The following is a 25,207-nucleotide window of genomic DNA, read 5'->3' as shown; positions in this document are numbered from 1 at the left end:
AGAGGGGACAACAAACACCATAACACTAAGCCATCAATACGTGCGGTGAAGGAGAAAGTTAAAGTAACATGTACATGGAGAGTAAAGTGAGAAAAGTGAGGAAAAGGTCCATTGTGGGAGGTCCCTCAGCAGTCTAGGCTTATAGCAGCATAACTATGGGATGCTTCAGGGTCACATGAGCCACCCCAAATTATAAACTTTATCAAAAAGGAAAGCTTTAAGCATAATCTTAAAGGTAGAGAGGGTGTCTACTTCCTGAACCCAAACTGGCAGCTGAGAGTGGCTTGGAAAATGAAGGCTTTAAGTTAATTCTATTTTAATAAGGAAGAGGTTGATTGAAATTAAAGTGCCTTGAACACCTCTGGTCTGATCTATGTTGAATATTAAACATTTCTACCCACAAACAGCAGTGTTCAGCTGAAAGTTGAGATTAATTCAGACTTGCAGGCTCATATCATCATTTTGTAATAATTGTCTCCAAATGATATTTTCTCCACCAATAATGCCCCAGGAAGATAACAGTTGAGCCTTAACCATTAACCAGCTACTATAGGGTTGTGAGTAAGTCAGCATTGCATAGTTTTTCATTTGCTCTTCGTAAGTTTACGATTATTTGGTTCGTCACTTTTTAAAAAAATCCCAGTAAAATGAAATATGTTAAATGAAAGCAATATTTATTTGTTTTTAGTCTGATGATATATTCCTTCCTCCCAAGATAAGAGCCTCTCATTGGCATTGTGCTCGTTGGTCATTGGTTATCTTGAAGAGATATTCTAACTTATTGAGATTTTTGTCATTGGTTTAAGTAATTTAATGCTTGAAAATAGAAATATAACAGTTATAAAGCTTGTGAAACACTGAAAAGTGCAAAACTGAAGATAGTTCTGTAATGTAAATTTTGTTTTTAGTCTTGTTTCTTTAGTTTCAAGTTATTTGTGGTGTATCTTGGGCTAGAAAATATGACTTTGTTCAGTTGGGACATTAAGTATGTTTTCCCTTTTTATTACTTTTCCAGTGAAAGCTGATTGATGTTGTACATCTGTTAGCGAGATGAAGCAAAGAAAAACAAATTTCATAAAAATTAGTGGAGAGTTGGAGCACTGACAAAGGAAGAACCCATTAAATTTTGGTATTTTTGGTACTCTTTTATTTAACAATTATAATTGATTCATTTATTTTATTATAATTTGCCATACCCGCTTCATGTTTGATGGTGGGATAAAGCCGGAGCACCTGGAGATAATCCACGCATGCTTGGGGAGAACATGAAAACTCCACACTGACAAGCCCCAGCTGAGATTCCAACGTTCTGGATGTGAGGCAACAGTGTGAACCAAAAAACAAAAACATCTTTTTATTAAAATGTCAAAACATAGCATTGGTCTTGACAGAGAATCACTCCCTTAGGGCACTCGTCAGTCCATTTGTCTTTTTGTTTCATGTATTACACAAATGTAGTGGATGGATTTGTGTAAAAAAAAGTAGCAAAGGTTGGTGTAACGCAACCTGGATATCTGGATCCAAGATTTTCTCAATTCAACGTGGAGGAATGTAGTTTTGGTACGTTCTTGTTTTCAAATGCATCACATCGATCATGCGTTCATAGCAGACAGGTGGTTTGTCATTTTATAAAACTATTGTAAGAAGGATCATTAAATGGTGAAGTATTAGTTTGAATTTTTCCCAGTATTCATACGCTTTGAAAGAAGAAACGTGGCCCGGTTGACCCTGAGGCTTCAAGACTGAATTCTCATTTGATTTGATTTTTTTTTTCTTTTGTTTTGTAAGATAATGAATCACTCAAAGTGTAAAGCATAATAATGTTTTTTCCTTAAATATACCAGGCCTTAAACAGTCCGTCACAAAAACTCCCCTTCTAATTGAAAGCCGTTCCCTTCACAGAGCTGCAGTGAGTCAGTGGTTGCTATGTGCTTGGTCCACTGCCAGAGTCCTGTACTACTGTGTCACATATTTGGATAAGCACTGATGGAGCTCAAGTGGAGCTGATTCAGGGTCAATGATGTCTGCGACGTCCCTCGGCCTTTGTTTGCATCTCGCCTCACCAAGTTAGATGAGATGACTACTGAGGTTTGACTTGCAGAGGGATTAGATGCGTTGACAGTGGCCTGCTGCTCGCCTTTGTCACCCAGAACAAACCGGGTGCTCCGTCCCCCGGCCCAACAGCTGCCGTCTGCTGACACAAGCCTTTGTACCAATGGGCCCTCATCGTTGGGGGCCACCATCCTCTCTGCTCTTTGTCTGAATAAGATGCACGCAAGGCAGATGTTTGTCTTAAAAAAACACTCGCTTTGCTCTCCTGCCACCTCATCCTTAACACCTGGCACATATATTTCTTTACCACCACTCAATGTATTCGTTGCTGAATTACAGTTCCCCCTAACCATTAATTCCTGTTCTTTGGCTATATATCATCAACTAGAAAGAAAATAAAGAGCAAACACTCGACTCTCTATTCAAGTTCCCGCATGGCTGGTTGCTGTGGTGATGATTCTTGTATTATTGCCAATTTCAGTTGCCACAGTAATGTTTCGGGCTTGAACAAAAGATTGTGAGACTAAAGAATCACCTATGTCTGTGGCCATAAAGTGTAAATGTAGATCTCTGTTATGGCTTATAAGATAAATACTTGAGTTTTCATGTTTAAAGATACAGTGTTTCAAGCTACTCTGCAGTGTGTGTGTGTTTCATTTGTCTTCACATGTCAGTGATTGGGCTCACACTCGCTTTCAGTTTAAATCTCAAGTTACTGCTCACTATTGATGGAGTTGTACTGCCTGTTTATTTATCGGGGCGATATACGAGGGTGAGGTTTTAGACATTACCTACAAGATAACTCTTTCTTCTTGTCAAAACCAAAGGATATCCTTTTATAGGCTGAAAATACAGATGTATACAGCTTCCACAACATCTGTATTCTCAAGCCACTAAAGTCACTCAACTCTTCTGTCACTGCTTCTTTTCAGAGTCCCAGGTGCCTCTTTTCTACTTTAAGCCACAACAAACATTTACATAAGGGACAACTGTCTGAGTACGAAAAGAAACCAAAATTGTAATGTTTAACTTCTGAAAGAGCTTTGGTTTTCTTTTTTTTTCACCCTCTTGCTGTGTTTTCTCCACCACCTGCTGTAGTTTTACACGTCAGCTGCATGATTAATGGTATTCATTCAGACCTGTAAAAAAATGACCTATTCTGAGTGCTTTTAGTCCCAGGCAGGTGGAAAGAGGTTGTCAAACGTTTTTTCCAGTCAGAGTTTCCCCGCTGGGTCTCTCTGTGTCAGCAGCATCGTATCTGCCTGCTGTAAAATCTGAGGATGTATCCAACGAGAGTGGCTGCATAGACAGCTGCACCTGGAAGCTCCTGCAGACCTTGACTAACTTTAGTGGGCTTCTGTCTTTATCCCTGCTTGCTGTTACAAGACAATACAGTCCTGATGAGTAATGTCATCATTGTTTATCACATAATCTGCACTGTTTTCAGGCTAAATATCTACATTAAGATTTCCCTGTTTCAGCCTATTTCATATCCAAACATATGCATTCAAGGTGACACACATACAGCTCATAAAGAGCAGATATTCTTTTTAGTTTGTTCAGTGCCTGGCTTCACAGGTACACTGCCTCCGATGTTTTCATCATTTGTTTGAGTGTAAATGGCAGAGGCAGAATATTGTGTAGACTAAGAAATGCTGTATGAATATGTGTGTATTTTTTTTGTGGTCAGAAAATGCTAGAAAAGCACAATATAAATGGCGCATTTGCTATTTAATCACATACTAATGTTAACACCACAGAAGACACTGGACCTCAGTATTTCTAACATGTGTAAGGGGCATTTTTTTTCTTTCTTCTTTACATGTTTGTCTACATTTTGTAGCATTTAGATACAGTCCACAGGATTTAAGATTGGCTTTTGTTAAGATTTTGGAAAATTTCGCAAAGGTGAGAAAATAGTATGCCTCTTAATTGGTCTTAAAGGGCACATTCATTCAAATGATCCAGGTATTTGGCTTATGTTATCTTTCTTTTAAACTGCAAGCTTTATTGCATATCTGTCTACATTTTAAATAGTAGATTGACGGGACTCAGTTTAGATGAATAATATAGCATATAATATAATAATATATACCATATAATATATGGGCTCTCAACTTTATGTATCCTTGAGTAAAGCTGTTCGGACATCTCGCTGTTAGTAAAGCCTGGGCAGATGACAGAGGAGGGGCTGGCAGGCTGCAGAGGAGGGCGGGGAGGGATGGAGGACTAGTTTTTGCTAGCGGATGAGCCGTCGCCATGGAGTAGCCTCCTCACCAGCCTGTAAGTACCCCTCGTCCTGATCCCTTGTCACGCCTCAGCGCACCTGGCCAGCGTGTGGCTGGAAAGGCAGAAGGGTGAAAGGAGAGCAGATCGGGTGTTTTGTTATGATAAATAGAGGGAGAGAAGGGGGATGGGTCAGGCTTTGTCGGCGCACACATGCATGTAGGCAGGCAGACACATGTTAAGTTCCTCAGAGCAAATTAAATTCAGCTGGGTTGTCGTGTGTTGCTATTTAAGGTAGCGGCTTAAACGCAGTGTGTGTTTGGTTGTTTGTGTGTGGGTACAATGAGCCTTTTAATGTTCAACCATGATCACATCAGCTTGTAATTGACACTGATGTTTCTCTCCGCCCTTTCATCAACTGCCTTGTACTCCCCAACTGTAGAAAAATACTCGTGCTCATGCATGCACATTGCACAATCACAAAGGCATGCATGTAGCTGCATCAAAAAAACAAAATAAGATGGAACACACTTCTGAGCTGCAGTATTGCAGCATCAGCAAATAATCTGTCTCATTATGTAGAGGACAACAACAGGCAGGAATGCAGCTTGTTGCTGCATCAGTCGCACTGTTGCATTATTCAGCTGGGTTTCAAATGGACAGTGGGCGCCTTGAATAGTCTCTGAAGTTTCTACTATTAAATAGTGGTATTGATTTCAAACATTTTTTTGTATGATCGTGAACTCTCATGAAAAGGCCTCTGTGTTTCCTGTGATGTTTGGTTGTACTGCAACTCTTCCACAGAACCTGCCTCCACTTTTATGTCACAATGAGCTCATTTATATTCATGATAGTGCTGTCCAGGTAAACTACTGCAATTTATTAGTAGAAAATTCCCTCAAAATTTCCTCCGCAAAAAACATTTTCAGTAGTCTTGGTGTTTCTTGGTCTTTGGGAAATCAACATGACTGTTAAAATTGGCTTTGTTCTTAGACATTAAGAATGAAATAGTCTCTGTACTTTTCCACGATGACCTAAAGTGATCCAGGAATGGGGAGACAAAACAATTAGCCTGGGAAAGCAGGTGCAAGATTCACACACACACATTGTTTGGCTGATCCAGAGAATATGACGAAGCATGTTTTAACCTACTCATGTCCAATCATACTCGGTTGAGTGTGAGTCCAACCTAAGTGAAATAATGAGGCTATAAATACAAATGATACCTGGAAATCGAGGCTCAGTCTGACGGATTTCCTGCGGGAGCTCTGCTCCACTGAGCCCAGCGCTGACATGCTTGACGTGTGACTACCAATAAACACTTCATTTAACTTGAGATTCCTCCGGCTTGTTCTTGAGCTTCCAATGAAAGAATCGATCTAACAATGACAAAGACTCACAAAATGTCACAGAACAGTAACTGTGTCACTATTACACAGCTTTAAAAGAAAATCATCCGGGAACATTTGCACCAACCTCTGCAGGGCAGTTGTAGCTCACAGGAGGGAGAGCAGTCGTCTGCCAATCGGAAAGTTGGTGGTTTGACTCCTGGATTCACCAGATCACATGTTGAAGTGTCCTTGGGCAATATACTGAACCCCATGTTGACGACCGAGGGACGTGTGAATGTTGTAGGGTTGTATGGAGTAAGATGTTGCAGTATTGGTGTGTGTGAAAATAGGTGAATGTTGCTTGTAGTGTAAAAGCACTTTGAGTGGTCAACTAGACTAGAAAAACAGTAGTACAGTCTATTTACCATCATAAAAAAAATGAAATTTAGGGGATCCACATCCAAATCATTAATGTATGAAATTAGTTCCTGCCAAAAAGCATTTGTTGTAAAATAGCATTTTGTTACAATTACAATTTATTTTAAAACAGTTGTAAAATCAGCATCAGCCTTTGAAATGTAAATGTTACAAAAAGACGTCACTTCTCTAACTTGCAAAAATCATGATTGCAACCTTAGATATGTATTTTCTTTGGAACACACAATCTAAATGACCCAAACTTCACAGTATATGTTTCAGGGCAATGACTAAGTCACCCATCCAACTAGAAATACATAGACATACACATATTCACGCATATATTTTCAGTGGTGTTATTGTGTTAGTTTGCGTGGAAGAATGGTCTGATGTAGGTCACTGACCTGAGAGCTGAACTGGAATGCGGGCTCTCTCCCAGACAGCACGCAGCTCTCAGTCAGATGTAGGTCAGCTTGCAGCTTGTAACAGCTCCTGTTGTGTCATTTCTCAGAAAGATGGCGACACTTCCTTGGCTCTATGACAGCCTGCTATGGTGTAGACCTGACTAGTGCTGGCTGTGTTCGCTAAACCAGCGTTAGAAAGCACAACAGTGAGACACAACAATTTGGCTGGTGTCCGAGTATACACATAAAATCACAACTGCCTCTTCGGGTTCAAAGTATTTGAACTTTGAATTTCATGTTGGTCGTTATTTGCTCCTTTAGTGCTCATGAAATTCATTTTAAAAATGTATACACTTTTGGGGTCTTTGGCGATTTTTGACAAAGCTTGTAACTTTTTTATTATGTGAACTTTTCCCACAGGGTGAGTAAGCTGAAGGAGACACTGGTGACGGTGCAGCAGCTTGATAAGAACATGAGTAACCTGCGGACGTGGCTGTCTCGTATCGAGGCTGAGCTGGCCAAGCCGGTGGTCTACAACGTCTGCCACAGTGACGAGATTCAGAAGAAGCTGGCTGAGCAGCAGGTGGGCAAAGACAGTGATGTTTGTGTTGATCAGTTGTTTGGACAGGTTGTTACTCAATCACCTAGTGTGTATGAATTTCAAAACTTGCATAGCATCTTTTTAAGACTTTAAGTCAAATAAGCCGTGATTTGATCTTTTTAAACAGACACCGGCATGTCATCTGATGATAGCAGATGGTTCCCCAGATTGAGTGGAGTTCAGTAGATTCAAGGCAGGAGAAAGAAAGGCTAAATGTGAACATTTTTACCAGAGGGGAAATCCTACACACTGTTCTGTTTCACAGAACCATCCAGGAAATCCTCTGTGGAAAAAACACTCAGCAGGGGATAGGATGAAGCATAAGTCTGTTACAGTTAAGTCGTGAAATCCAGCGAATCTTTAAAAACCACACTGGACATGTGGAGCTGCCGTTCTTGTTTGTTGCACATGTAAAACCGACCCAAAGCTACCGAGCAGGAACCCGTTTGTCCACACCGTTTACATACCTGAGCAACGAGCTGCGCACCTCGTTGGCGAAGTCAGCACACCATTTAAACTGTGAATCAGCAGCAGAATACATCGGACACCTGGCACAGATCCATTTACACTCACATCTATCATATGGTTCACACAAATTCATTTAATACCACCTTCTTTTTTGGATGCCAAACAACAAGGTGGAATTAGATAAATACACAAAGTAATTGACTGCTGAATATGTTTAAACCCAGGCTGAATATTATATACAAACAGACAAATTATTTGTGTTAATTTTTTCTCTGTGGCAGATTTATCTTCTCTACTATTATACACAAGCTAAACCTGACGCCCTGACAGATCGTTGTTGTTTTAAAGTAACTCCTCCGTACTCAAAGTTAACATATTTACCTTCATTTAAGAGATAATCTCGCACTCATCATCATTTCTAGTGCATTGGAGAAGAGAAAATGAATGGACCCACTTATTGGTCAGAACTGTAGTGTTTCAGTGACAAACAGATAGCTTGGAGTCAAGTAAGATGATCATGATGCCAAGAATCTCACAAGAATCAAGCTGCTTGGCAAAGTTTGCCCTTGTGGAAGCGATTAACTTTCTGTTAATACTGATACTGATGTGGATCATGATTTGGATCCAGGATTTTTGAAGAATTTTTTTTGACTGCTGGTTAACCCATACAATTCCTGTGGTGCATGATTTAAATTTTCAACAGGGGAAACTAAACAGCAGCAGTGAACTAAAGGGTGAATTCTAACAACACGGTTGACATCTTATCATCAAATGCAATTGAGCTTTTTTAATGCCAAACTTAAATCATTTTCAGTCAGGTGTGCTCACTTTTTTTGTACTCTGAGTTTTTTTTACACATAAATGAGGTAAAAAAAAGAAAAGAGAGATCTTAAAAAGCAAAGTAATGGAAATATCATAAATAGCCTACCATTTGTTTCTTGTACAAAAAAGAGCGCAAGGATTAGGAGATGAACATTCAAACCAAACTCTGCAGTGGTAAAAAGTAGAGTTCTTTGCAACTCTATAAAACTACTGAGCTTGACCATCTTCTTCATGAAAAAGGGCTTAAAAAGCTGTTTTACTATGGCTGACGGTACAAAGATGTCTCCACTGTTAACACCATGCCTGCTTTTAAACCCTTTATGTTACGACCACCCTGCTGTGGTCCAAAAGCATAGTAGCAGAAGAGTAGAATAATGAATGCTGCAAAGTAAAATCTCAGCAATGTCCAAGAGGAAAGCTATTTGTGAGGGAGGAAGCTGCCATGCTGAGCTGAGAGGTGGTAAATGCACTGAGAGGCAGGACTCATAAGGCAGTCCAAAAAAGGAAATTGGCTTCAGCCTGTTAGTTCAATTGTTGTCAGCCCACCAGCTGCATTAATAAATGGCTAAAGTTTGCTGGCTTTATAGAAAGTGAGGGGTGGAAAGGCTAATGCACGAAATGAAGGAGATCTGATGATCTAGGCCGTGTATTTTTGTATTTAATAATATGGATACTCTGTTTAAAAGATGGATGTAGCCACTGGGATGTCACTCAATGACATTCCACGTATAACGTATAAAAGTTTTTTTTTATGGTTTTCTCGAGATAACGAGATGATTATGTCGTTATCTCGAGAAAACGAGTTGATTTACCGATGGTTTTCGAGATCACGAGATGACTATCTTTTCTTGAATGCTCATGATCAGTTTCTCAGTGTTCTTAAAGCCTTTCCAAGAACGGACTCAAGCTGAAAATGTCAGATTTTGGAGAACCAGACATGGGTCAACTCAACGCACCAGATTTTACTTCTGTCGAGGTCTAACACAGGCTGAAATCGCAATTTGTTTGTCTTGTAGAGATAACTTTCATATCAGCCCGCGTCATTTAAGGACACGGGTGGCTCGACTGCAGCTCAATAGGCATTTACACCTAAGAATACGTATAGTCAACTTCATCAGTGACCAGCTGAGGGGACCAGGCCGTCTCCATGGTTACCGAATGATGCACGAGAGGTGCCGTTATCGTTATTTCGAGAAAACGATAACGGCATGATTGGTGTGTGTTAAACCTGATTCCATTCTTCAAATGCTTGTCACACCAGCAGGATTTGCTTTGTGCATTTTCACAAGCAGAATTGTTACACAAACGCTCCACATTCCATGTTTGATTCATAGGCTACTTTATTCAGTTTTCGATGAAAGGGGGGTAAAATGGGTACAGTGTAAGTGCAATGGCAGAGAAAATGCAGCCAAAACTACCATTACTTGTAACGGCTCGCCCTGTTAAAAGGGGAAGAAAAAGAAAGCCGGAGACAGAAACGGCTGCGACTAAAAAGGTTAAAAAAGACTCTGGATAAAGCCAGAAGCAAGACCAGAATCAACATCGGTACAGCGTTTGAGCGGTGGAGACAACTGAGGGATCTGAAAAGGTTGCTCTCTTTCTGTTGGACAGGTAATTATTTGTTTTACTTCGGGGGGGATTTTTTATTTTCATCAAATATGTACAGGTGAATGAGACATGTCGGCTGAGTCCCACCGGCAGATGCGCGTTCAAGTTTGTGGGGGCGTGGCTTTCGATGGAGCACTGACGGGATGGGGATGGGGGGTGGAGCTTAGCGGAGGTGCCACTTTCAAATCTTGCTAGCTCTCCAGGATTACCAACCATGCCTTTAATGCAGAAGGCCGATACTTATGTTCAAATAATATATGACCTCTAGTGGTTGTGACAGCAAATGTTAAGAGTAAAAATGGTGTCCATGAGGGTCAATGGTCACGTTATAAAAACAATGTATTTTGACCAAAACCCTGATCGTTTTCTTTCCCTGAATAGCTACTGTTGTTGTCTAAAGCCAACCAGGAAGCGACAGAGGTGTTTGTAATTTATGGAGCTTATGTTGGTCTCGATTTCCCCTCACACAAAGGCCCGAAAGCGCAAAGCTTAAAGGGATAGTTCGCCTCTTTTGACATGAAGCTGTTTGACATCCCATATTAGCAATATCATTTATGAACATTGACTTGCCCCCTGCTGCGTCCTGTGAGTCGGGTTCCAGCCTCGTTTTGGAAAAGTTGCTTCTGTCGTGTTTTATTTGACATTTTGTACTGGATGTTCCTTGATATTACTCCGCCACCGCTAAAAAAATAGTGCGAGCATGAACGAGCTGCCAAATAAAACACGACAGAAGCAACTTTTCGCCACGAAATTTGATATGGATTACCAGTGCACACCAGTAACCACTTCGGTAAGTTGATTATTTTGAAAACGGACGTTTATTGTGCTTTTACGGACCTTTGTAGACATGCGCATGACTTGCCGTTCTGAAGCAGGTTGAGAAGAATCAAAATTAGGCAAATACCGGAGACAGCAGTAAACATCAAAAAAGCGGTGAGGGGGGTTCTAAAACATTGCAGATGACTCAGAAAAGAGGCTTATGTTGAAAATACCGGAGTTCTCCTTTAGTTCTCCTTTTGTTCTCCTTGATATAGCTTTCATTCTTCATTGCATCAACGCATTCACTTAACGCTAGCTGCTATTCAAATCTGTCTCTCCTTTTAGTTTGACAAAGTAGCATCATTTTTCAATAACAGTCATTTACTGTTAACGTTATGCTTAAATCATTATCTGCTCCACTTACCACTGTCTTTCTTTCTTTTAGCTTCTTCTTCTTTTTTCTTCTTCTTCTTTTCACTGCCAGATGGATAGGTCCTCTTCATTTTCCATCAGCTTATTTTCCGATTCAACGTCACTAACTGTCATTTTCAAAACTGTGAAGTTATCCACAGTTTATCCACCATTTCTCCTTCTCCATATGAGGTCTTTGTGGCTTCTTAGACAAAAAACGAGTTGTATGGAGGGTTTGAACGACCCACACAACTGTTTCAGTTGGGGGACTTGATGGCTGCTGAAAACTATTATTAAAGAAATAATGTAACCAGCACCATTTTAAAGGTCAACGTTTGTCATCTGAGTATCAGCATCCATGGACTCTGATTGTGAACTTGAACAATAGAAATAGTTTTGCAATTATGTAATCCAGTAGCAATATTTGTCAACATTATCTAGAAACTGAAGGTACTACACAGCTACAAGCATGCCAAGCCAAGTGCTTTACACTATTTTTATCTTTAAGAAAAAGAAGAAGCCAGTGATTCATAAAATGATAGCAAGTGAACTTTTTTATCTAGAAACTGAGTGTTGTAACAGAGGAGTTTAGATACTTGTTATGCTGGTGGTTAAGGGATTCATTTAACTAGATATTAACAGGATTGAAGGCTGAACACTTTTATTGTACAAATTATTTCTCTTTATTCAAAATCTTTAAAAACTTTGCAGTTCAGTGCATTTGAAACCTGTAAAACAAATTGGACTTTAGTCGCCTGTCTCGATTTTGATACGAAAATGTCTGAAGAAATTGAGCATTTGTCTGATGTAGGAAATGGTTCCAGTTATACCGGAGGGTAATAGAGACAGATGACAGACAGAGGGGGGAAAAAAGGAGACATCTGAATCAGTGAGAGTGAGGAAGATTTGGAGAGCTGGACTGGCTGAAAGAGACGGAACTGCTCCCGTTCTTCAGAAAAGGCTGCAGGTCTCTCCCATTAGTGAATGAGGGGTGGCTGAAATGACTCTATGGATGGGCTCTTAAAGCTTTCACCTGTCACCATGGTAACCCAGAGAGTGGTAACTTTGAACAAACAGGAATTGACAAAAAATGCTGTCCGGCCCCAGAGATGAAGCTGTGCACACACACACGAGCGCGTGCGCACACACACACACACACACACACACACGCACACACACACACACACACACACACAATAACAGTTTGGTGTTGAAGTACTGGAGTTGATTATTGAGGCAAAAGGTTATTTTTTGTTTAACATTTGGTCTTTTCTAAATATTATCTCTCTCTCTTTCTGTATATATATGTGTATATATATATATGTGTATATATATATATATATATATATATATATATATATATATATATATATATATATATACATATATATATATATATATATACATATATGGCCAGGACATTCTTGTAAAAGAGATTTTGAAGCCTTTTCCTGGCGAAATAAAGGTTAAGAATATACACGCTTGTGTTTTTTGGAAAGTGTACAAAACCATTTATACCTTTATACTATACCTTATAAACTAAATGTGCTTCTTGAAATCAACTAAGCTGCAACATTTGCATACAGCAGTCATTCAAACTCTACAAAGAGCAGCCTCTTTTTTTAAGATTTCGCCTATAATTCTCTCTCGGATAAAGTACTCCATTATTATTAGGTTCTGTCGTTTTATTTTTCAAGGATTTTCTGTGGTCATGTCACCGCTAATCACAAATGACTAAGTAATACTTCTTTTCTGAGACAATGACTCTTTATGTTTATGTATATATATATATATATATATTATGAATTATTGATACATTTTAAAAAAGTCCTTTCAGTTTTTGAATAGTTCTCATAATATTGTGTTACCTAAATATGAAAGCGTGGGCCCATGATAAGAGGTAATGATACATTCACAGAGGTAAAGTCTCCAGTCTCTGCTGTCTGCTGTAGATGGTCTTTCATTCGCCAGCTACTGACTACTGGATGATGAATTTGACCTCGTCTCAGTAACTTCTGTAATATCTGGCGTGTGACTGGAGAGAAATACATTCTGTAAAATGATACATTCATACCATTTCTTAACGCTGCTTGCAAAATAATCATTGTTTGGAAACAACAATATTACCCTTGGTCTATTAGTCACATATGAGTTAGGTGTGTGTTTAATAATTATAACAGTTTGGAGTGTTAATTCTGAAGCGTTGGTGGATTCAAGATGACTATAGCAGGAAACATGACATGTTTGAGTGTTTTTGTTTTGTTATAACTTTGCACTGACTTTAGTCACTCCATTAGTGCAGGTTTGTTTTGTAATTTGCTGTGAGATTCCAACCAAACTGAGTGGAAACATGTACAAAATCTGCTCCAGATTGTTCCAAAGAAAACAAACTCTAGTTTTTATGTAAGTGTATCTGTGCGGTTTGACCCGCAGGATCTGCAGCGGAACATCGAGCAGCACACAGAGAGCGTTGCATCGGTGCTGACGCTGTGTGACGTCCTGCTCCACGATGCGGACGCCTGCAGCAGCGAGAACGACTCCATCCAGCAGACCACCCGCAGCCTGGACCGCCGCTGGAGAAATATCTGCGCCATGTCCATGGAGAGGAGAATGAGGTTAGCAGTCACACTGCTCTCATGCTCTCATGCTTGAATAAATAGAAATGCATCATCTTTGTCAAATTGGTCTTGGGTTTTGTTTAACCCATTAAAACCAACATCCTTAAAAAAAAAAGCATTCTGTTTTCAGGATTGAGGAGACCTGGCGCCTCTGGTGTAAGTTCCTTGACGACTATTCTCGTTTTGAAGACTGGTTGAGAGCAGCTGAGCTCACTGCAGCCAGCCCCGATTCTGCCAACGTCCTCTACACCAGCGCCAAAGAGGAGCTCAAGAAGTTTGAGGTCGGCTGATTACTTTAATTTCCCTTTCTCACTTTCTTTCTTTTTTTTTTAGCAAGCTTTACTTTGGCAGAACACTGGATGAGAGGACTTATGTGAAGCAATGTTTCAAATGTAAAATGTTTTTTTATATTTCACTGAAAAAAAAGGTTTTATATATATATATATATATATATATCTAAAGAGAACAGGACCACAGAATCAGTGTGCCGTCTTTCAAATCCGTCAGTCTCTCTGTAGCATGAATGCAGTTTTTTTCTTCTTTTAGCAAATTGTTTGGTATATTTCAACCAGATAGCACACCATGGGAAGGGTTCTGAGCATGAACAACATTATGGTTCATGCTGTGCAGAGAAGGAACATCTGCTACAAATGTAAAAATAAACAGAAATATAGACTGTAGCTGTTGAAACATTATGCTGGTTAGAAATTGTTGAAAATGATCACCAGCACCCGAAACAAAAAATTCAATTAGGTTCAATTCATAAATTTTCAGTAAAATTTTTTAGTAAAGCTTTTTTTTGTATTTGTTTGGCTTGAAACAGGCTTCTGCTCGGACAAGGTTTAACCCATCAGATTCTCATCTGTTACATGTTTGTTTCCTGAGCCAGTCTGAGACTCAGACTCAGTCTCAGACTGGCTCAGGTGTCCTGTCGTGCTGAGAAACAGTCACAGTGTTTGATGCGTCTGTGTGGATTAGAGACACAGATTATTGACCGGTAATCTGGGCTCTGTTAAAGTGCCTTCATCTGCACAGCAAAAGCAAAAGTAGTGTTGCTTGTTAGAATACTGGACATACTTCCAGAAGTCAAATTCTATTTGAAAAACGTGTCTTTTATTCCATCCATCCAGGGTATCTAAGTTTTTCTGTTCATATAGAACATTCTATTTATGGAACAAATATTCCCCGTCAGTTACATCATTTTTGTCACTGTAACTATTTCAAAGTTTTTTAAAGAACCATCTTAGAACATGTTACAGAATTCTTTTGATTGTGGGATCAACAAAAAGGCTTCAATTATTCTTTAAGATTGAACCCTCCTGAGCTGTTGATGCTCCCAAATTTGAATATTTTTTTATAATATTTAGAACTGTGATGTTCTCCTATTCTCAGTTTAATACTCTCACGTAATCTTCCACAAGAATATGTTAATAGATAAATCAAACCCTTGATTCCTTTAGTTTTTACTCTTTTGTGTGTGTGTGTGTGCTCACTCAACATTGGATTTCCCCAAGCAGGCGTTCCAGCGTCAGGTTCACGAGCGGCTGACTCAACTGGAGCTGGTCAATAAACAGTACCGCCGTCTGGCCCGAGAGAACCGCACAGATGCTGCCAGCAAACTCAAAGTCATGGTCCATGATGGAAACCAGCGATGGGACTGCCTGCAGAGGAGGGTGGCAGCCGTACTCCGCAGACTCAAGGTGAGACAAGGGATCAGAGGTGAGGAGCTGGTCAGTTCATTTCATTACACAGATCTTCTAATCCAAATTTTTGGAAGCTTCCTTAAAGAGAAGCAAAAAAAAGCATTAATTGATTTAGACAGAAAACCCAAATCAAGTATGAGCATCAAACAACAGATTTATGTGGTATCTCCCAGCTCTTATCTGCACCCAAAGCTGCTGGGATTTAGGTCATCTCTCAGGCAGTGACAGCGTGCATGGCGTCACGTTGGGAACTGTGCATGTGCAGTTTCATGGGGATCGTGTGTAATCAAAAGAAGTCCTCTGATCAGTGCTGGTTGCCTTGTTGTGTCTGCAAGCCTTACATGCTTCATTTGCAAGCCCAGTCAAAGTGCTTTATTCGAATATTTTGGATATCAATGTGTAAATGAAACCAGGTAAATATTGGTCAACAGAAAGGTCTTTGTCCTTTATTTGTAGATGAAACTGTTTGGCTTTTAATGCGGCTAACACTTGACTCTCACGTCACGTGTACATCACTGTGGACTGCTGAACCCTTGGAGGTCAGCAAACAGAGGATTTTCAAAGCATGTTAGGCTAACTATGTCTTTCATTTCTAGTCATGGTAGTCCTGTCTCTCTAAATAATCATCATCCATCTGTGGTATCTGTGTAATAATAAGGAAAGATCAGATGGAAAAAATAAAAATGTACAACTTGATTTTTTTTTTTTTTTTTTTTTTTTCAAATTTCTATGCTGGTGCTGCACAGTGGTGTGGTGGTTAGCACCGTCACGTCAGGGTTCCTAGTTGGAATCCCGGCTGGGGCCGAGAGTTTCTGTGCATGTTCTCCCCGTGAATGTGTGGGTTCTCTCTGGGTACTCCGGCTTCCTCCCACAGCCAACACAACATGTTCAGTTAATCAATGATTAAATTGACTCTAGGGTTGAGTGTGAGCTTGGAAGCTTGGTCGTCTTGTTTGTCTCTGTGTGGCCCTGTGATGGACTGACGACCCGTCCAGGGTGTACCCCGCCTCTTCCCCAATGAAATCTGGGAATAGGCTCCCTTATACTGAGCCACGTAATCATATTCTAAAAGTCTCGTGGTATAAAAAAAATGATGTACTTACTAAAATGCTGATATTTATCCTCTTCAGCACTTTACCTCTCAAAGAGAGGACTTTGAAGGAACTCGTGAGGGGATCCTGGTCTGGCTTACAGAGATGGACCTTCAGCTAACCAACGTGGAGCACTTCTCTGAGAGTGACATTGAAGACAAGATGAGACAGCTGAACGTAAGACTTCTCCAGCTGATTTTTTTTTTTCATTCATTTACGCATTTTCATGATGGATTCTTATCAGTAAAACACAGCTGTAATGCTAAAAGCGTCCCGACCTGTTTACATATAACTGGCTACGCTTGGTCTCTGAAAGTCTACAACGTCTTTCCCTTTCCTCACAATTTCCTCTGCAGGGCTTCCAGCAGGAGATCACCCTTAACACCAACAAGATTGATGCCCTGATTGTGTTTGGGGAGAACCTGATTCAGAAGAGTGCTCCCCTGGATGCTGTGCTGATTGAGGATGAGCTGGAAGAGCTCCACTCCTACTGCCAGGAGGTGTTTGGAAGGGTGGCTCGCTTCCATCACCGTCTCGTCAACAGAAGACCGGTCAGTAGTATTAGGACCAGGAGTTAGATGAAAGGTCCAGGGGTTTCATTCAAACAGAACTGTAGGTTGTCCTGATGGTCTGCTCATCTATTACTGGGTCGCTCCTCTGCGACCCAGAGGCTAAAAATCTTGAATTTAATCAATCCAAATATGCTTAGAAAAAGTTTTTAAGATGCATGCAAGATCTGCTCCTAGAGAATTTTTTTAAATTTCAACAGGCACTTGTTCTGCTACTCAGTGCTGCTTCTTGGACTTTCAGGTTCTGGAAGAGGAGAGGGAGATGTCTGACCGCGACACGGACATGGACGACACCCCCGATCTGACAAGTGGGACTTCCTGGACAGAGGTGAAGAGGAAGAAGGAGGAGAATGAAGTTCCAGCAGGCGGGGGAGTCTCAGCTGGACGCCACGCCATGTGCCAGCTCCTGGTACCTCCTCCAGAACGGTCAGGAAGAGAAACCCCCGTCAGCGTGGACTCTATCCCCCTGGAATGGGACCACACAGTGGATGTGGGAGGGACGTCATCGCACGAAGACGATGAGGAAGCCACCTTCTTCAGCGCTCTGTCAGGTAACCTCAGGTCTCCTTATCGTCAAAGATTAGAAAAATATTTTCTAGAGCCTAACAAGTGACTTCCTCAAATTGCTGGTTTATTCAGAGTAAAATGGCATTTTTAGATGCTCCTGAAACTTGTGCAGAGCTTATTCTATACTTCAGGAAACAGCAAGTCACACACAGTTAATCTCCACTCTTTCTTCCAGATGTGAACGTGACAGAGAGTTCAGACTCGTTTGTTAAAGCGACTGTCAGAGCAGTGAAAGTCGCTTCGGGTAGGCTCTCTGCCTCCTGCATGAGTCTGCATCATTGTTTGATTATTTACAAAAATCCTGCCTCCTACCAACCCCACACCCATCCAACTCCATCTAATTCAGACTCATCTTTCTTTACCTTGAGCGACACATGTGGTTGTGCACTGCTGGCTGCTCGATATTGTTTTGAAACTTCTGAAAGTCATGAAACTTGCACGATGCTTTCAATGGATTTTAAGCATGACTTTAATTTGTGGTTTATTTATATTGTTCTTTCCTGTTATTGACAGATACTTTATTTTCTGCATGTGTCATTTGTATTTTTTTTTTAGAAGTGGAAGGCATTTTTCCCAATATTGCTCATTGTTTTAATCTTACACATATTTTTTCTTTTCTTTTGTTACTCGGTAGTAAAATCAGTGACCGACACACCCAGCTGGCATCAGCCCGGCTCCCCAGATAGGAAGCGGGTTCCCCGAGACATCATCCTAGGCCTGAGTTCATTACCAATGCACACTGCTATTACTCATTTCCACCAGCAGGGCTATGTAAGTGAGCACATAGAATCATATACTCAATTTTCAGTTCAACATCAAACCTGAAATGGCGTCATGTTGGCCTCTGCGTGTGTTGTCTGTGTGTTCAGGCTAAGTTGATGTCTGAGTGCAGTGGCAGCATTAACAGTGTGAAGAGAGTAAAACTGATCCTCAACGACGATGAGGAGCTCGAAGATGCAGGTCTGACCAGCAGCACAGCTAACAAGCAGATCGGCACAGGTAAGCTCGCAGAGATAAGAACAGCAGAGAGGAGTCATGGAAAGTGAAACCTCAGTAAACACAGCTTGCTCAGAGAATTGATGAAAATTCAGAATGTACTGACTGTCACAAAACACTAGGGGTGGGACGATATGCTTTGGTTACAATTCGATTGTATCACAATTCTAAGGTGCCGATTCGATTTGTATCACGATTCTTGATAATTGCGATTCTCCAAGTATTGCGATTCGATATGATCAGTAATTGCAATTTTCTTCCTCCTTAAAAAAACAAACAAGTTGAATCATACACTTCTAGAATGAATGTCGTTCCCATAAACAATGCACATCAGTCTGTGTCAGTCAGTCCAGCAGCTGACATTTATTTCAACTGAGACAAAAAGAGGCATTTTTTAAAGTTTACAGTTACAAAATTAATTGAAATGTCGACACAGCACAAATGTGGGCTAGTTTTAACATAACTTAATGTGATGAATTGACAAAGTTTATCTGGACACGGATATGATGTAATATAATCGATAAAGCTTCCCTTGGCATAGCAAATGTGTTTAGCATAAACAGTATTCAGATTACAATTCTGCTGCCATAATGCTGGACAGGACACGGGTAAAAAACAATATATATATATATATATATATATATATATATATATATATATATATTCGATTCAGGGGAGAAAAATCGATTTTTAAAATCATCCTTGCACTTTATTTCCAGCTTTCTGTGTCACTAAACTCTTGAATATACACAATAGCTCATCAAATCTTTTAACTTAATGCCGTGACACAGCAACAGTTGTTAATATTTGCAAATACAACAATCAAACTGAAATATTAATGCCGGCTTCAGTCAGTTCAGACTATAAACGCGTACTGTGAGCTATGGTGAGCAATTGTAGCAAGTAAGGAGTGATTTTTAGTCTTAAATGATAATCTCTGTATTTTTCAGAAGAGAATAAGAAACGCACACAACCCATAGTAATGTCTAACATTAACAGATCTGCATTGATACAGCTGAAGTGCGTTTCCTGGGTTGAATGCTTTGTCAGCTGTTTTTTTTAACTTAATTTTCCTAACCTACCCAGTACCTTAGATCTTAGTGGAAATGAAAAAAGACCCAAGCCTGAAAATTTTTTTTTGCTCCTTTAAAAAAAGCTGAATTGTTGCTGAGAAAAAAGAACATGTGATGAAAATAAAGTAGCATTTTTAAGAATTTTAATCAATAGCTTTATAGAAAAACTCAGAGGTGAAACATATTGCTCATTTGAATTGCTTGTCTAGTTGAAAAATGCAATAGAATAGTCAGTTTAATTTTTACAAAAAAGTTGAAAAGTAAAAAGATGGTGCCATGAAAAACTTAATGAGACAAAGTCAAATTCATCAAGTTGATACACTTTTTTCCAAGCAGCCAATCATTCATGACAACGTAGTCATTTTATGAGTGTATCTGTGGCTTTTACAGTCTGTTGATATACTTGAAAGTACCCGGCTTAATAATGATGCTGTATTATCTACTCCTCTGACTTCTGACTCCACAATACAGTTTAACTAGTGATTCATACAGTAGTATGTTAACTCTGAAAATTAGCATGTATACGTAACGGACATGTCTAATAATTCACTTGTGCTACGATATACTTTGTAATTGTTATAAAGCGGTTCGAACACGTTAAACCTTTGATATTCTTAAGTGACACCTTTGCCTCAGTGGTACCATGACAAGTCTAAAGTCTTTACACAGAAAAAAAATGCTCAGGAATTCTACATCTCATCCCTCTGACTACTGCACGCTCAGGTGTGATCGAGCGCTGGGAGCTGCTGCAAGCACAAAAGTGCGCCGACGTGTCCGACATCAAAGAGGGCCTGGAGCAGTGGCAGAAGCTCAACTCTGACCTCTGTGACGTCACGTCCTGGCTGGGCAGGGTGCTGCCGGAGCTTGAGAGGCTACAGCGAATTGCACCGTCCACCAGCATCCGAGACATTGAGGTCAACATAAAGAAGCTTAAGGTATCAATGTTGAAATTGCTTTAGAATAGTTTAGAATATGCTTGTAAAAGAAATGAGGGTAAAATGCGAACAAAATGCGCAATAATAAGTCAAAACCATTTCTTCCCTTTCATCTGTGAAGGAGATGCAGAGAATCTTCAACAGCTACAAGTGTCTGATGATCTCCGTCAACCTGAGTTGTCGTCATTACCTGCGGGGCGACAGCGTGGAGCTGCGGGAGCTGCAGGAGGCTCTGAACTCAGCCAATCACAGCTGGACGGAGGCCTGCAGTAGCCTGGAGAGCTGGGAGAGGACGCTGCACTCCGCTCTAATGCAGTGCCAGGTTAGCCACAAAGATGCCGCATGGAGCACTTTCTGTTTGCACTGCAGAAGAATTTCAAAACATAGAGTGAACATTTAAAAAGAGTGGATGTGTTTCTCAAAATCCGACTCGTCTTTTTCCAATTCTTTCTTTTCAGGAGTTCCATGAAATGCTGCACTCGCTGCTGATGTGGCTCTCTCAGGCTGAGAGCAAACTGCGTGCTGTCAATGTCGAAGACCAGTCTGCTTCACCGTCTGCCCTGCTGAAGCACCAAGACACACTGATGGTGAGAAGTCCGAATAATTATATTATATTAAAAAATATTATTGCTGTTGATATTTATACATGATTCTTTACTAATAAGAAAAGAGAGAAGAAGAGACCAAACGCTTTCAACCAGAACACTTTAAGGCCACATTTACACATAGCCGGGTATTTAGAGAAACAAATATTTCCCCCCCTCCGTTTTCAATAATAACATCGTGCACACAACATCGTTTTCAAAAAACTTGTCATTTACGTCAACCCGCATAAATACGCCGTCAGGCGCCATAATAACTATGCCAAACCTATTGGCGGCAGTGTAGGGAAAGGAATAAAGCCATGCAAGCCAATAAAAATCCTCAGAATCGAGGACTTTCCTCATGTGAAGGAGGAGATAACGCGAGCAAATATCACAACAAACCTGAAGGCAATAAGAGGGAAATATAGACAGTCAGTGGATACTGGACGCAGGAGCGGCCACGGAAGAGTGGTGCTCCTCTATTTTGAACTGCGCGAGCAGGTTTGGGGTGGCAAATGCAATAAGGCCACAAACGTAAAAATTAGTAGAACTTTAACATCATCCATGATAATCCTGATCAGCAGCCAAACAAACTGTAAACATAAGGCGCTCGCATGACGTTAAGCATTTTCTGGCGCATAATGTGACGTTTAACAGCCTAAAACGCCGTTTCTCCCAGTTGACACGGCAACACATAACCGGCGTTATCAGAAATCTCCACTTTGGCCGGAGGTTTTAAAAAATAATTGTTTTCTGTGATAAAAACGGGGTTTTGGTGTAAATGAGAGGCCAAACCGCAGGAAAATATCTGCGTCTTCCTATCGTGTAAACGGGGCCTAATACCAGTGAGCAGCTGGGCTTGAGGCAGAACAGATGGTGATTGTCATCTATTCTTGTCCTATGGTTCATGTCACAAACGTACTGACTTATATAAAGCATTAAACTGTCCCTGTGATTGCTAGGTCATAGTCTAAATGGAACTTGTGTTTTTGCTGATGTGAGCGTCTTGATGCCAACTTTGCTACAGAAAGAGCTTCCCTTTATATTTTGGCCTGTTTACATAGATAGTATGGAAAAGGAAAGGCTTCCTCCACCTGCCTCTGTACCAAAACATGGAGCTTATGCTTTAACAGAATTACACCATAATACAGTCACAGTATTCTTATCAGTGTCAGTCTTTACTTTGACACAACAATTGCAGATTTAGGCTCAGCATGTTGATGATGACAAACAGTGCACATTTCATAGATACTTGAGAGCTGCCAGACTGATAAACACCTCGATATTAACCACCTGAACCTCAAGAGTTTAGTCCTGTGACATCACATGGAGATTATTCTGAGTAAACTACACTAATTAATGGAGATTACTCTGATAATGTCAGGTGCATTGTCCCAGCGTTTGAGTGCTGCGCTCTCTGTCGCCCCCTGCTGCAGGCTCTGCAGGAGGAGCTGCGCGGCAGACATCACCAGGTTTCCGTGCTGCAGGAAATCTCCTTCCAGCTGCTGCTGGAGGCCAGCGGAGAGGAAAGTGTGGAGGCCAAAGAGAAGGTCCACGTCATCGGCAACAAACTCCACCTGTTGCTGCGACAGGTGGCCGCAGCCCTGAGGTCACTGCAGGAAAGACTGGTGGGTCCACCTTTACATCTGCTCGCCCCTTTGCTGTCAGACAGTGCAATATTGGCAAGTTTTTAGTTTGTTTGTCTTTAAAACTATATTCTGTTTCTGTTAAGGAAGAATTACTGCTCGACCCTTATTAATGTTGATTGACATTCAATGGATTCATTTGAGCAAATGAACAGATATGATACTATGAAGCTACAATCATTGATACTGCCTCACATTTCCTTTTTGCTCATTATTGAAGCTTTAAACCTGACTATGAAAGAAAAGGTCTGTTAGCTTTTTTATGATCTCTACAAGGTCTGTTGGAACAAACTGTAATTTAATGCCACTTATGGTTGGCATTAAATACAGTGTGTCGTGTGCTCAGTGGGCGCATCTCCAAGTGTAAATTAGATCTAATCTACCTCAGTTGCAGAGTGGGTGCTTCTAGCATTCATTCCCAAGATGGAAGGAGAGCAGAAACCTGAGAGTGAAGTTACATGTAAAAATAAGGCCAGCTTATCAATCAGTGAAGCGGAGGTCAGCTGCATAAACAAAACTGAAACATTTCTACAAATTATACATCACGATCAAAATATTTCAAACAAATTTTAATCATCCCTAAGCTTTAACACATACTTCAGTTTTATTTGAGCTGTTTCAAAGGGAATTTTCTACCTTGATAAAGTTAAATCATACTTTTAATTTTCCAATTACTTCTTGTAAACTTCTTAAATCTGGAAATCCCTTACAAAGTGTTGACATGTAAAACAAAGCACAACTGGGTACCAATGTACCATAACAAAGGAACATCTATCATTTTGTTTGGTTTATTTCTTCTTCTTTTTTTTAATCAGTCCTGTCAATAATTACATTTTTCTCACTCTGTTATCAGTAAGTTATGAAGTTAAATAAATGCCGAGTCCCTGACTAAATCTGACTGGACTAGCTGCAGTGTGCTGACATTAATTATGTCGCCACTGCACTCTGACCCAATCTGACAGATTTTTGATCAATATGGTCAAATTTTCTGGGGCAAATGTAAATCATACACAAGGCTAGTGTCCAACTTTCCAAAACAAAAGGTCACTAATGGTCATTGCTCTGAGCCAGGCGACTTTTGAACTAGTTTTGTCAGTCTTATCTGATTGTCTGAGTCTGTTTGCTGTCTGTGTCTCAGGAGGGCTGCTTGAAGAGCTCTCAATTGGACAGCATCGGCCTGGGAACACTCAGCTCACCTCCGCTGCATAAGGTACCTCTCAAACTGTTGCTATTTACACCAATTAAAAAGATAAACATACATTCTGTAAACCGACTCAATAACAGAAAAAAAAAAAGTCTTGAAAATGATTTTCTGTTTTGTCACAAATGGGAGCCAAAGATGAGCAGATGGAATTTTTGTAAACACAAAAAAAAAGCTCAGCCAAATTTAGGCCTGAGATGCTTGTGAAATTCTACCACAAGGCTACAGTGACTTTTTGCATTTGACACAGCCCACAGTCTATTTTTGATCTAGTCACCATCACATTTTACACACAGGTCAGTGTAGGGCCATACAGCTACAGTTATGTACATCTAAAACTTCAGAAATTTAAACTTTCTAGTTTAAGACATTTTAATGGTAAAAATGTTACAACAGTAAAATAAAAACTGTTTCATTTGTTTAACTATCACACAATCCTATATTAGCATTGATTTAACTTATTGTAAAGTATTATTAGCCATACATTTACATAATAAAATGCTGTGAAGTGTTTATTACACGAAATGTGCATGTTATGGGACTAGCATAATATTTTAGATTTTGCAGGGTGGCTTAATTTTTTTTACATCATCTTGTGTAATAGGTTTATCATGCTCACTAAGTCTGAAATTGTAATAGTTGAGCGTACCTACTACTTTTTCAGTAATAATATATTGGTATTATGCTAACAGCAATATGCTAATTTTGCTAACACTTGCTAATTTTGCTATTGCTTACTAATCTTGTTCAAGTATGCTAATAATGCTAATTGTGCTGATATCAGCCTTAATGTTTTCGCCCAGTTGATAGCTGAGGAAATTTCAGTTGCAGATATTTTGGGTCATGTTTTCAAAATGATGAAGACTTTGACTTGTTCTTTGCTTTAGGAGGAAGCCCCTTCACAGGCAGTTACAGTCGGACAGCCAGCGGCAAGGAGGTGATTTTTGTTTAGATTGATTTCAACTAGCTTAGACTTTTGTAAAACCATATGACAGAAAACATTTGTTTAATAATGTTTAATATTGCCTTCTTATGAAAGATTTAGTTTGGTATGTTTCGACCATGGTGATAAAATGAGAGGACAAAATTAAATGTGATGCATTATAAAAAAGATTTTTTGAATAT

General features: G+C 40.0%; 1 protein-coding gene across 7 annotated transcripts in view; it reads left to right on the top strand.

Moving 5' to 3' along the window:
* LOC142366757 (nesprin-2-like) overlaps positions 1–25,207 on the top strand; it is a 91,843-nt gene that overhangs the window by 64,301 nt on the left and 2,335 nt on the right. For 5 of the 7 annotated variants that reach the window (XM_075448723.1, XM_075448721.1, XM_075448718.1 and 2 more), the window contains 16 exons: positions 6,851–7,013; positions 13,533–13,714; positions 13,848–13,998; positions 15,235–15,417; positions 16,551–16,688; positions 16,868–17,062; positions 17,322–17,631; positions 17,823–17,891; positions 18,282–18,418; positions 18,517–18,646; positions 20,440–20,651; positions 20,773–20,973; positions 21,110–21,238; positions 22,672–22,863; positions 24,020–24,091; positions 24,970–25,019. In XM_075448723.1, coding sequence (XP_075304838.1) covers positions 6,851–7,013; positions 13,533–13,714; positions 13,848–13,998; positions 15,235–15,417; positions 16,551–16,688; positions 16,868–17,062; positions 17,322–17,631; positions 17,823–17,891; positions 18,282–18,418; positions 18,517–18,646; positions 20,440–20,651; positions 20,773–20,973; positions 21,110–21,238; positions 22,672–22,863; positions 24,020–24,091; positions 24,970–25,019 — 2,514 coding nt within the window. The remainder of the gene's footprint in view (positions 1–6,850; positions 7,014–13,532; positions 13,715–13,847; positions 13,999–15,234; positions 15,418–16,550; positions 16,689–16,867; positions 17,063–17,321; positions 17,632–17,822; positions 17,892–18,281; positions 18,419–18,516; positions 18,647–20,439; positions 20,652–20,772; positions 20,974–21,109; positions 21,239–22,671; positions 22,864–24,019; positions 24,092–24,969; positions 25,020–25,207) is intronic. The other 2 variants (XM_075448719.1, XM_075448722.1) reach the window with 2 other exon arrangements.

This window comes from Odontesthes bonariensis, chromosome 17 (assembly GCF_027942865.1).
Source record: "Odontesthes bonariensis isolate fOdoBon6 chromosome 17, fOdoBon6.hap1, whole genome shotgun sequence".
Taxonomy (NCBI): Eukaryota; Metazoa; Chordata; class Actinopteri; order Atheriniformes; family Atherinopsidae; genus Odontesthes; species Odontesthes bonariensis.
Note: the sequence above shows the minus strand (reverse complement) of the source record. Positions and strands in the feature narration are given on the sequence as shown.